This window comes from Diceros bicornis, chromosome 7, assembly GCF_020826845.1.
Source record: "Diceros bicornis minor isolate mBicDic1 chromosome 7, mDicBic1.mat.cur, whole genome shotgun sequence".
Taxonomy (NCBI): domain Eukaryota; kingdom Metazoa; phylum Chordata; class Mammalia; order Perissodactyla; family Rhinocerotidae; genus Diceros; species Diceros bicornis.
Window position 1 is genome coordinate 24428048 of NC_080746.1, and position 13335 is coordinate 24441382.

General features: G+C 39.4%; 1 protein-coding gene across 5 annotated transcripts in view; it reads left to right on the forward strand.

Moving 5' to 3' along the window:
• Positions 1 to 13335, forward strand: part of ALG9 (ALG9 alpha-1,2-mannosyltransferase) — an 88689-nt gene that overhangs the window by 61107 nt on the left and 14247 nt on the right. For 4 of the 5 annotated variants that reach the window (XM_058545237.1, XM_058545233.1, XM_058545236.1 and 1 more), the window contains one exon: positions 5740 to 5870. The exons of the other annotated variant lie outside the window; for it this stretch is intronic. In XM_058545237.1, the coding sequence (XP_058401220.1) occupies positions 5740 to 5870 (131 nt within the window). The remainder of the gene's footprint in view (positions 1 to 5739; positions 5871 to 13335) is intronic. 5 annotated transcript variants of the gene reach the window in all.

Below are 13335 nucleotides of genomic sequence, written 5' to 3' on the forward strand. Positions count from 1 at the left end.
CTTCATATACATGGTATCATATTGCATTTTGTGTGTCTTGATCCTATGTTGTTTGTAATAATCACACACGTTGTTGCATGTAGCTGTAGTTTGTTCTCTTTTATTACTGTATGGTATTTCATTGTATAACTGTACCACAACTTATTATTTTACTGTTGATGGATGTTTGTTCGTTTCCAATCTGAGCCAACTACAAATAATGCCACTTGGAACATTCTTGAACTTGTCTTTTGGTGCGTGTATTTATCTTGGATATATATTAGCTTGAACCATGTGAAATTACCATTTTTGTGGATCAGTCAAATATTAATGCTTTCTTATGGTTCAATCTAATACCTAGGAGTAGAATTCTTGGATTGTAGGAAATGCATATGTTTATTTTTTATTTATTTATTTTTTTAAGATTTTTTTTTTTTTATTTTCCCCCCAAAGCCCCAGTAGATAGTTGTATGTCATAGCTGCGCATCCTTCTAATTGCTGTATGTGGGACGCGGCCTCAGCATGGCCGGAGAAGCGGTGCGTCGGTGTGCGCCCGGGATCCGAACCCAGGCCACCAGCAGCGGAGCGCACACATTTAACCGCTAAGCCACGGGGCCGGCCCCATATGTTTATTTTTAGTAGATTCTGCCAAATAGTTTTCTAACAATCTCGTACCAACTTAAACTCCTACCAGCAATGTGTAAGAATTGCTCTACATTCTGGCCAACACTTGGTATTATAGTTTTTCTTTGTGGTTTTAAAGATTTTATTTATTTATTCTTTCCGCCCAAAGCCCCAATAGATAGTTGTATGTCATAGCTGCACATCCTTCTAGTTGCTGTATGTGGGACGCAGCCTCAGCATGGCTGGAGAAGCGGTGTGCGCCTGGGATCCCAACCCAGGCCGCCATCAGCGGAGCGCGCGCACTTAACCGCTAAGCCACAGGGCCGGGCCCTCTTTGTGGTTTTAATTTGCGTTTCCTTGGTTGCTGATGAGGTTGAGCACTTTTTCATTTGTTTTTGGTCATTTAGATTTCTCTTTATGAAGTACCTATTCAAGTCTTTGCCCATTTTTCTATCGGATGGTTTTTGTCTTATCAGCAGGTGTTCTTTATATATTCTAGATATGAATCCTTTATTGTTAAATGTGCACATATATCTTCTCCCATTGTGTGGCTCATCTCTTCGCTCTCTTAATGGTGTCTTGATGAATAGATATTCCTAATTTTAACGTAGTCAAATTTATCCATCATTTCTTTTATAGTTAATGCTTTTTGTGTCTTGTCTAAAAAAATGTTTACCATAAAATTGTGAAGATATTCTCCCATATTATCTTCTAAGAGCTTTATTGTTTTACTTTTTACATTTAGTTCCGTAATCCATCTGAAGTTGATTTTTGTGTATGGAGTGAGATTGAGGTCCAATTTCACTTTTCCCCCAGAGGATATCCAGTTGTCCCAGCACCAGTTAGTGAAGAGACCATCTTCTCCCCACTACTCTGAGGTGTCACTTTTGTCATAAATCAGGGTCCATATGTGCCTGCGTCTGTTCTAGGTTCTGTTCTGTTCACTGGTCTGTTGCTCTATTCCTGCACTGATACCTCATTGTCTTACTTTAACTTTATAGGAAATAAGCCCCCCACCTTCCTTGTTCTTCTTTTCTAAGACTGCCTTTGCTTCTGCATTTCCGTGTATACTTTAGAATCAGCTTGTCAAGTTTTACAAAAAAGTCTGTTGGGATTTTTATTGAGATTGCGTTTAATCTATCAGTTCATTTATTTAGAATTTACATCTTTGTAATAGTGAGTCTTTAATCTAGGAATAAGGTTTATCTCTCCATTTAATAAGGTATACTTTATTGTCTAACAAAAAATTTTGAGATAAAATTCATCATTTCAACGATTTTTAATTATTGTGATAAAATTTACCATTTTAACCATTTTTAGATAGACAATTCAGTGGCATTAAGTACATTCACACTGTTGTACAACCATCATCACTGTCTATCTCCAGAACTTTTTCATCATCCCAAGCTGAAACTCAGTACTTATTAAACAAACATTTTGTTTATCCATTCATCCATTGATGGACATTTGGGTTGTTTCCACCTTTTGTCTGTTGTGAATAATGCTGCTATGAATATTGAGATACAAAAATCTGTTTTGAGTCCTTGCTTTCAATTCTTTGGGGTATATACCTAGAAATGAATTTCCCGGATCTTATGGTAATCAGTAATTTCAAAGTGTACTATTCAGTGGTTTTTAGTACATTCATAATGTTGTGCAACCAACACCACTATCTAATTTCAAAACATTTTCATCACTCCCCCAAAAAACCCCATACCCATTAAGCAGTCACTCCCCCAATTCTGATCAACCACTAATCTGCTTTCTGTCTCAATGGATTTGCCTATTCTGGACATTTCATATAAATGGAATCACACAATATATGGTCTTTTGTTTCTAGCTTCTTTCACTTAACATAATATTTTTAAGCTCATCTGTGTTGTAGTTTGTATCCTTTTTAAGACTAATAATATTCCATTGCCTGCATTTACTACATTTTAATTATATGAATATAGCACATTATAAATTCATCAGTTGGTAGGCATTTGTCAATAAAATTCTATAATTTTTTATAGAGGAGTTTCCCATATTTTGTCAGATTTATTTCAAGGCACACATTTTCAAATCCTTGTAAATAATATTTTTATAATATAATTTGAAAATACATAATTAAAAATATATATTATGTATTGTTTACTGCTGTTTTATAGGAATATATGACATTGATTTTACATCCTATAAGTCTAAAGTGTGATAAACTCTCTTAATTCCAAAAATTTATAAGTTGATTCTTTTGAATTTTATATATACCAATCATATCATTGTGATAAATGTTTTGTTTCTTTCTATTTCGTCTGCCATTTGTTTCTTTCTCTTATCTTACCCTGCTGACTAGAACCTTTAGTACAGTGTTGAATAGAATGGTGATAACAAGCAGCCTTGACATATTCCTGATCCTAAATGAAAAGCTTTCAACTCTTCACCATTAAATATGAGATTTGCTATAGATCTATTCATGTTTCAAATGGTCTTTATTTTAGCTGAAACCTGGCATTCTAGGAGGACGGTTTTTTGGGTTTAATTTTTAAGAAACATTTAGATGAGCCCCTGAGAGCATTTTGCCTGTTTCGGTCAGTTTTGGCAGTCTTAATGTATGACTTTTGAAGTCATGCTGACCTGGGTCAAAATATAGCTCTGCTATATACTCACGTGATTTTGGTTAGGACTATAAATCCATTTTGGGCAAGGACCATGTCTTATTTATTTGATTCTCTATCATTAGCTCTAACTTAATGCCTAGTACATCATGGGGGTATAATATTTATATCTTGAAAAAAATGAAGTTATTTAATTTGTCTGAGTCTTGACTTTCTCATTTATAAAATAGAGATTAATAATCGCTTATAGGCCTCGATATGATAATTTTTAAAATAATTATGTAAGACAGTTGACATGTAAAAAACAGTGAAAAATAATAGTTCCCTTCCGTTGAGGTTTACTTTTCTTTAGCTGACTACATTAGTGATTAAGAGGGTTCAGGGACCCAATTTCCAATGGCAGGGTGTTCCCCACAGTAACAGCAATTCTCAGACACCAGCTAGGTGTCCTACAATTCAACTCAATTCTGACACTGTTTACCCAGAGACAGCATCATATTCCACTGGTTGAGGGCTCAATCCTACAAGACTGCACCTCCTAGCCCCCTACTTCAGATGGCAGTCGCCAACCCAAGTTCTTACCTAGGCTTCTGACTCACTGGCTATAGATTGGAGGTTCCCATGATCCCCTCCTTGGACTTCAGATAGCAATTGCAAGTCCAAGTTGTTAGCTGTACTTCTGACCAACTGCCTATAAATCAGAGGTTCCCATGACCCCCTCATTAGGTTCGATTAATTTGCTAGAGCAGCTCACAGAACTCAGAGAAACATTTTACTTACTAGATTACTCATTTATTATAAAAGAGTTTAACTCAGGAACAGTCAGATGGAAGAGATGTATAGGGCAAGGTATGGGGAAAGTGTTTGGATCTTCCATGCCCTCTCCCAGCGGCACCACTCTCCCTGAATCTCCAGGTGTTCACCAACCCGGAAGCTCTCTGAATCTCGTCCTTTTGGGTTTTTATGGAGGTTTCATTACCCAGGCATAATTGATTAAATCATTGGCCATTGGTGATTGAATTCAATCTCCAGCCCCTCCCCACTCCCCCAGAGTTCTAGCCCTCTAATCACATGGTTCTCTTGGCAACCAGCCCCCAACCTTAGGTCCTTTGCAAAAGTCACCTCATTAACATAAACGAAGTTGTGATTGAAAGGGGCTTATTATGAATAACAAGACACCCCTTTTACCTTTATGGCTTTGAAGGAATTTCAGGAACTGAGGACAAGAGACCAAAGATTATCACAAAAGATGCTCCCATTGCTCCTATGCTTAGTAGGTTACAAGGGTTTTGGGAGCTGTGAGCCAGGAACTGTGGACCAAGACCAAAATATATATTTATTATAAATCACAATATCACAGTGATATTTTCCATCTTTGGCTTTTTATTTAACTTCATAGAAACTTGTGTATTTTCTTTATTTTTTTTAAAGAGGCTTAAAGGGGGTCGGCCCGGTGGCTTAGCGGTTGGGTGCGCGCAATCCGCTGCTGGCGGCCCGGGTTCGGATCCCGGGCGTGCGCCGACGCGCCGCTTCTCCGGCCATGCTGGGGCCGCGTCCCACGTGCAGCGGCTGGAGGGATGTGCAGCTATGACATGCAGCTATCTACTGGGGCTTTGGGGGAAAAAATAAATAAATAAAATCTTAAAAAAAAAAAAAAATAAAGAGGCTTAAAATTTTTCCCCGTGGCTGTTAAATATTCTCATAGCTTTGAGATGAGAAGAAGAATATAATTATCGTCTGAAATGGACTATTTAACCACAGAAGTATCCTGAAGACTTTGTGGCATATTCCATTGAATTAATCAATTTTGTGAGAAACACAGTACAAACATGGTTTTAAATGAAATGTATTAATATTCCCTTTTGAGCATCTGTGATGCTCTGGTATATTCAGAGCAACTAGATGACTATAGTTTTGCTGATAGTTACTATATATTTTTCATAATCTCTTCCTCTTTTGCAGTTCTGATATCTCAGTTTTTCTGCTCTTTCGCTGCAGGGACAGTTTCCATGTCCCTCTCAGTTCTGTTGAATTTTTGAAGGAGACACTACGCATATTTCTGGACCATTTGCGAGGTGTAGGGTAACCTCACGTGGCTCTGTCAGCCGAGATAGGGCTTCCTCTCACATTAGCATTTGTGTTTAGTCATGCCCTTTCAGTCTCTGGATAAGAGGCGATACATTGGAAGGGAGCAATAGTGAGCAGAAGAAGATAGTTTTTTGAGTGGGTTGTGGACTTGTGCTAGCTTCAGAAGTGTCTGTGAGGCTAGAGGGACTTAATACCCAAACTAGAATCAAAACTCCCAAAGCTTACATATATATTTGGCTGGGAGAGTGCATGCCCTCCCCCATCTCCCCAGGAGCCTACTCAACACCCAACACTCTTATCTGAGTGGAGAGAGCACAAGTAACATTGTCCAAGGACTTAGATGTTTGTGCTTCTAATACCCTATAGGAATTCTTAGGGTTGCAGTTGATGTTCCTTACCCTGAAAGAACTTTTGCAATTACTAATGAAGAGTTGGCCTTTCTCCATTGCAGATTGACATCAGTAAATGCCATTATTTAGTGGATTTGGATACCATGAGAGAAACACCCCGGGAGCCGAAATATTCATCCAATAGAGAAGAATGGATCAGCTTAGCCTACAGACCGTTCCTTGATGCTTCTAGGTATGTGGCTTTAATTCCAGGAGATGTACTAGGACTAGTAAGGGCGAAAATTAGAATCTAGGATTGGATAACTTCCAGTCCTGGGCTGATTTTAGTAGCTATCCTTTTTTATTTTTATTTGGGTCCAAACACATCTTCTATTCTTGTCCAGTTTCCTGTGAAATCTAAAAGAGTGCTCCTCTTTTTTCTAGGCACCAGAATGCAAAATATTTGTTGATCTTAAACAAATAGCCAGTTATTTCTCCAGGAAAAATGGATTTATTCAGGATCAGTAAAGAATTGCAATTAGGTGTCTGCAGCCCTGGTGAGCCATATGCAAGTGCTGAGCAGCAGGGGGAGGAGAAATGCTTTATAGAGGTGAAGAGGAAGTTGAGAGGGCTGTTGTAAACAAAGAGTCCATTGGAGGAGACTGGTAGTTCGAAATGTAGTGGCTTTTCGTTAGCTGAGTTGCGGCAGTCTCTCATTGGCTAAGCTTCTTGCCAGTCAAGAAGAGGAACGCTTTCTTCTTCCTGTTGGGCTCTGCTATTGCCGCAGGGCGTAGGAGCTCCCCCTTTTGGCCTCCCAACTCCATTTTAATGAGGTTTCTTTTTATTAATTTCCACAGTATATTTTGGTATCATCCAAATGAAAGAATCTAAGTAAAACAAATCCACTGAAGAAAACACAGATAAGTTTTGGCAACTAACTTTAGCTATCTTAACTGAGAGTATTCTAACACTGTTAGGAAGATTGACTGTGTCCTTTAAGGAGCTAGAAGTTTGTATCCATTATTTTTGGGCTCGAGGCTCAGTCAGAGATGGGACAGGCCTTACTAGATCTTAAATAGAGAGACCAACTAGACCAGGGCTTGGCTGGCTCTTCAGAAAGTTCTCAGAATTAACGAAAATAGGGGAGTCAGCATGTTCAGGTGAAGGAGTAATGGGGAATGAGTTGGAGGGGTCAGGTTGTCTTTGGGCAGAGGTCCAGGTAAACAGATAGTTGAAGTTAAGGAGATCCAGGGAGGCCTGGGGGGAGAGCCCAGGATCCAAAAGGTCAGACAGAAAGGAAAAGGTAGAGGACCAGCTCTTGAGAGGCGGGTCTGGGACTCAGAAACAGGGAAGAAAATGTTTTCAGTAGGAGGGCGTGGTCAGAAGCTGCTGATAAATCGAGTAAGATGAAGTGTAACAACTGTCCATTGGATTTGGCAGCTGATAGCCATTTTGGTGGAGTGGTGGGAGCATAGGGACTTGAGGGATTAGAGGGGTCAAAGCAAAAATAGTAAGACAAGAATTGGAGAGGGAGGGCAAATGTAGACAAGTCTTTTGAGGAGTTTTGCTATAAAGGGAAGCAGAGAAATAGGACAATGGCTGCTGGTGGGTGCAGGGAAATGATGACTAGAGAAGATTTTTGTCCTTTAAAAAATTTTTTTTTATTGCAGCATATATATAACATAAAATTGCCATTTTAACCATTTTAAATGTACAATTCAGTGGCATTAATTTCGTTTACAATGTCATGCCACCATTACCATCATCTTTTTTTTAAATTGAGATACAATTGATATATAACATTGTATAAGTTTAAGGTGTACAACATGTTGGTTTGATACACTTGCGTATTGCAATATGATTACCACAGTAGTATTAGCTAACACCATCATCATGTCACATATATATCATTTCTTTTTTGTGTTGAAAATACCATTATCTATTTCCAAAACTTTTTCATCACCCCAAACTGTTCCTCTTTTATTTTTTTAAGATGAGGGAAATAACAGTCATGTTTGTATACTGATGGAAATGATCCCTTATAGAGCTGAAAACTGATCATGCAGGAGAGAGGAAAGTATAGAGCAATGCCCTTGAGTTAGGTGCGAGGAGATGCACAAGTAAGTAAAAGATGTGTTTTAAATAGACATACAGGTAGATCATCTCTGTACTGCACTGCCCCATAGAACTTTCTGCAGTGATGGAGATGTTCTATATCTGAATTATCCAGTATAGGAGCCGCAAACCACATGTAGCTATTAAAACATTTGAAATGTGACTAGTATGACTGAGGAACTGAATTTTTAATTTTATGTATTTAATCTTAATTAATTTAAATAGCCATACATAACTACTAGACAGAACAGAATAGTAACAGGCAGCAGGTAGGTGTGATGATGGGAATCTGCAAGTTCTCTTCTGATGCCCTCAGTTTTCTCTGTGAAGTAGGAAGTAGGATTGTCAGATGGGAAGGGCGTATAGGGGATGAGGTGTTGGAGATATGAGGAGGGAGAAGTTGTAAAATAATTGAGGAGAGTAGGAGGAAAAAGAAGCTCGAGAAATATAGTATGCTTGGACGACAGGATCCATAACCCAGTTCAGTTTTAAGTGGGTCCAGTGTGGTTGCATTTTTCTTCTCCAGGTGTATATAGCTGTACTGGTGAGTCACAAAACAGGTGAATTTAACCAGAGTTGGGGTTTTTTTAAAAACAACTTTATTGAAGTATAATTTATATACCATTAAATTCACCCATTTTAAGGGTACAATTTGATAATTATTAGTAAATTTACCAAGTTGTGCAACCATCACCAGAATTCAATTTTAGAACATTTCTATCACCCCAGTAAGATCCCTCATTCCTCCCCCAGCTCCAGGGAACCACTCATTGACTTTCTATTTCTATAGATTTGTCTTTTCTGAACTTTTCATATAAATGGAATCATATAATACTTGGGGTTCTATGTCTGACTTCTTTCACTTAGCATGTTTTTGAGGTTCATTCATGTTATAGCATGTATCAGTAGTTGTCCTTTTTATTGCTGAATACTATTCCATTGTATGGATATATCCATTTTGTTTATCCCTTCACCAGTTGGTGGACATCTGAGTTGTTTCCACTTTTTGGCTATTGTGAATAATGCCACTATGAACATTCGTGTGCAGTCTTTGTGTGCAGGGTTGGGTTTTAGCCAAGAAAGTTCAACAAAGCGTGAAAGGGTCAAGGGAGTTGAGGGTTTATGCAGGAAAGTGTTAGAATGGTTGATCATGGCTTTGAGTTGGGTAAGGAAGGAGGGGGGAGGGCATCGAGGGAGTGGAAGACCGTGAAAGATGGTAGGATCATGGATTGATATTCGACACATTGTCAGAATTGGAATAGTAATAGGAAAGAGCTGGAAAGAGAAGCAGCAGTGTTGGTATGAAGTTCTCTGCATCACACGTGTTCTTTGGGCCTGGTTTGTTATTTGATGAAGTACTTGGGCTAGGTCTCTATTGTGCCTCAACTCATTTTTGAGTTGAGAAAACTGTGGTAACATGAGATCTGGGCCTGGAAGGATCTCCAGCTCTGAGGGAACATCAGATCTCAAATAACCTTCCTGTTAACAAAGGGAAACTTAATGGTTCACAAATACTGATCAGCAGTACGTTGGTCACAGAACAAACTCTTTTTATAGCAAATGGGGCAAGGGAGTATTTTTGAGGTGACTTCTTTTTTCCTTTTGGTTTTGAAGGGTTGAAATGAGAAAGATTCCTCATCTTCCCATTTCCTCTTTTGGTAGCACACTAGCGCAGCAGCTGGTACACATAAACTGGGAGCTTTTGGGACAAGACAAAGAAACCTGACACTTGTGCACTTCTCCGTAGAGAATTTTAAATTTTTTGAGGGAAGAGCAGAGGTGTTGGTCACTTTCTCGCCTGCCTTGTGGTCAGCAGAGTGACTAGAGGTGATCATACAGTCACTCAAGTGATGTGGTTGAGTTTACTTCTCCAGGCCCCTCTGTGTTCAGAACTGTCCTCAGCTAGTGGGAGCAGGTGACACATTGGGAGACCATGAAATATGAGTGCCTTTTGCAGAGATGTTACTTGTTGTTCCCCACTGAACATCCTGCTTTCCTAAGAAGGTAGATTTTAAGGGCAGAAATAAAGCATAACTGGCTCCATTTGATAAACATTTATTAAACATCTTCTACCTCTAAGACTTTAGACTGTGTGCAGACAATACCACTGCCTTGGGGAGTTTACAGTATCCCTGGGGAGATGCATCATAGTTCAGAGAAGTGCTGTTAGAGCATAGGAGGGAGGCATTAATTCTAAAACAGCTAGGGTGGGAGGGACCAAGGAAGAGTCCCAGAGGACATGACATTTGAAGATTGCATTGGTGATAGTGTGGGAGGTGGACTGAAAGGAGGGAAAGTTGGAGGCATAGAAACAAGTTAGGAGGCTATTCTGGTTGGCTAGATGAAAGGTAATGAGGGATTGAAGTCAACTGCAAAGGAGGCATAGACTCAGGAGACACATTGTTTCAGAGAAAGATTAGGCCAAATTTTAGATCCTAAAACCCACAACTTTCCCCAGTGGCCTGTATCAAGCTTTTAAAAATTTCCTTTGCTATATTAGAAGTGTGATACTAGTTATTGTTGTGGATTATTTTCTCTAGCTGGGCTGGTCCCTGACCAGAAGCTTTTGCAAGTTGAGTGGAACTTGCTAGAGAGACCAGACCCTAAGCTTATTTCATTGTACATCCTGCTTCTCCTCTTGGTCCCTGCTGTTGCTTCATTTCCCATTCACCCACTGAGCACACCTCCAGTGTAGGTAGAGGGAAGGAGAAGCTTATGGGGAATGCCTCCAGAGGTTTTTCATTTCCCATAAATTGTACTAATTTCCCCCCAATTGGCATTTTTTTCGTGACCATATGCTGACAAAGAAAGGATTCAGTTGGCTTAAGAACTGAAGACATACAGTTCACTTGAAGGTGTGCAAAGTCTAGTGAAAAGAGCATGGAGTCAGAAGACATGTGCATTTAATCCTGGCTACTTGCTAATTGTTCCTCTCTGATTCCCAAATTTCCATATCAGTAAAACAGAAATAATAATATTTTATCTACTTTATGGGAATGTTATAAGGATTAAATGAGAGCGGAAATATGAAAATGTTTTTAAATTCTAAAACATTATTTAAGTGTCAGAAAAATAAGTAAATAAATGTCGGGCCTTGCAATTAATTAGCAGGCTGCCTAGGGTCCAAAATTATGCTGATTTTCTTTACGTTTCTCTTCTTCAGCATTTCCTAGTATATATTGATCTAACTGCAAAAATGGAGGGATCCTACAGCCCACTTTGCCACAGAAATTTATAACTGTCAGCACTGTGACCTCTCATGTTGCTGACTTCGGGCCAATTAGACTGTGCTGTCAGAGGCTGTGTGCCTCAGACCTGTCACTCTGAGGTGGTGCATGAAATGCTCTCGGGAGCATGATCCTCAAATGCCTTTGAGCCTATTCCCTGGGGCTGTTAGTTTTCTCTGTCTTCTAGAATCAATGGTTTTTGTACTTTAGCAGTTTGTATAACAAGGAGAAATAATGGTACCATCCGCATGTAATGGTAACTCATATCTTAGACCCTGGATCGGATGGGACTGCAGGCCTAACTTTCCTCTAGCTCTCTGAGGAAAGGAGAAGGTTTTAATAAGCCTGTGACACACTGCCACATGATCTTTATAGAAGTGTAAGCAGGTTAGTTTCTCAAATGTTTTAAGTCTCTGAAATTTAAATTTGCTTTCTTTATAGTTCACTTTGAGATCATTTTTCCTTCTTCCGTTATCCATCTGTTTGCCTGTCTGTCTATCCCTCTGACATCCATCCAGTCAGCAGATATTTTTTTAATACTGCCAGGCACTGTGGTGGATCGTAGGTATATAGTGATGAACGGCACCCACAAACTCCCTGTCCTTTTGGACCTTACAATATACTGGGGAGGCTGGCATTAAACAAATAAATCAATATATAATTACAGGGCTGGCCCCGTGCCTTAGCGGTTAAGTGCGCGCGCTCCGATGCTGGCAGCCTGGGTTCGGATCCCAGGCGTGCACCGACGCACCGCTTCTCCGGCCATGCTGAGGCCACGTCCCACGTACAGCAACTAGAAGGATGTGCAGCTATGACATACAGACATACAACTATCTACTGGGGCTTTGGGGAAAAAAATAAATGAATCGTTAAAAAAAAAAATATGTATATATATAATTACAACCGTGTTAAATACCGTAAAGGAAAAGTACAGGGTGCTGTGAGAGAAGGAGTCAGCAGCGGGAGGTACTGGAGTCTTGTTATGTCCTGAAGCCAGCTGGGGAGGCAGGTTTGGAAATTAGAAATCAGAAAATATTCATTGAATAGTTATTATGTCCTTGTCACAGAGCTAGATTATTTAGGGGGTATAAAAAAAGTAATTAGACACAGATTTTGCCCTTGAATAACGTAAAACTTTTGTAGTTACACATGTAAAGACAACTTGACCATAGGAGGTGCCAAGTTATGTGCTAGAACTTCAAAGAAAGGAGAGATCTGTGGAGGTGAGAGTATACTGAGAAGGCTTCCTGAAGGAGGTGGTGCTTGAGCTGAGGCTTAAAGAAAAAGAAAATTTGTACCGGTGGTAAAGAGGGTAGAATCACTTATGTAATTAAGGAGAAGAAATCATAAGTGCAAGTGGAAAGATAAAAAGAAGCCTGTTGGATGAGAGGCCTGAGGGTCAATAAAGAAAAGTTTAATTTACCTCTTTGCCGGGTTTAAATTTATTTTTAGGTAAAGTGGTCTATAATATATCATCCAAATCAGAAGATTTTCGAAAGTAAAAGGGGCCCTGCAAATTAAGATATATGGTCATAATACAGGCACTTGTCCTCAAAAGCAGGATGGGAGAATGGCGCATGTAGATATAGTTCCTTTGCTCCACAGTCCATGTTTACCATGTGGATTTGCCCGTAGTTTACTTATTTAATTTAATTTGCTGACATTCCTTGTTGTGGCCTAGATTGGGTCTCTTCTGTCTGACAGGGAAGCAATCAGGATAGTTTGAAGACAGTACTGGCACATAAAAAAATCATACTCTGAGTGTATGTCAATGGAGACTCCACTCCAGGGGGAAGCAACCTGTAGATTATTAGGATAATATTGTGATTGGTGCAAATTTAGGAATGTGAATATGTATGAATATGTGAAGAGGCTTGTTTTCTGTTGAAATTGTTGGAAGATGAGCAAGGCCTTTACTGTTGGACTGTTGGAGGACTCACTAAATAGGGCTGAATGTTGGTTAGCCCATTTGGGCGAGTGGCAGCCCAGATGCCCATCCATTCTTCCCCTAACAGGCTTCTTCTCCACTTCAGCAGAGGAATAGAGACCTCAGACCCATTAGTTTGAGAAAGGATCTAGGCATAAGATCTTAATAACCGTTTTCTAGTCTCACCTCGTATGCAGCTGGTACCATAGCCGCAACTTCCTCTCCCTAAGTTTGCCATGTCTGAGTGGCTAATTTTATAAAGGTTTATCAAACTCCCAAGATATGGGGTCTAAACTAGTCAACAATATCACTTTTTAAACCAGACACATTTGTCACTCTGTGGCCGTCTCGTATTACATACTTTCTAAAATAAGAGAGGATTTTTTTTCTTTCTTTGAAGCATGATATAATTGTTACTTGTATAAAATAGCTCGACAAGTGGGTGGATG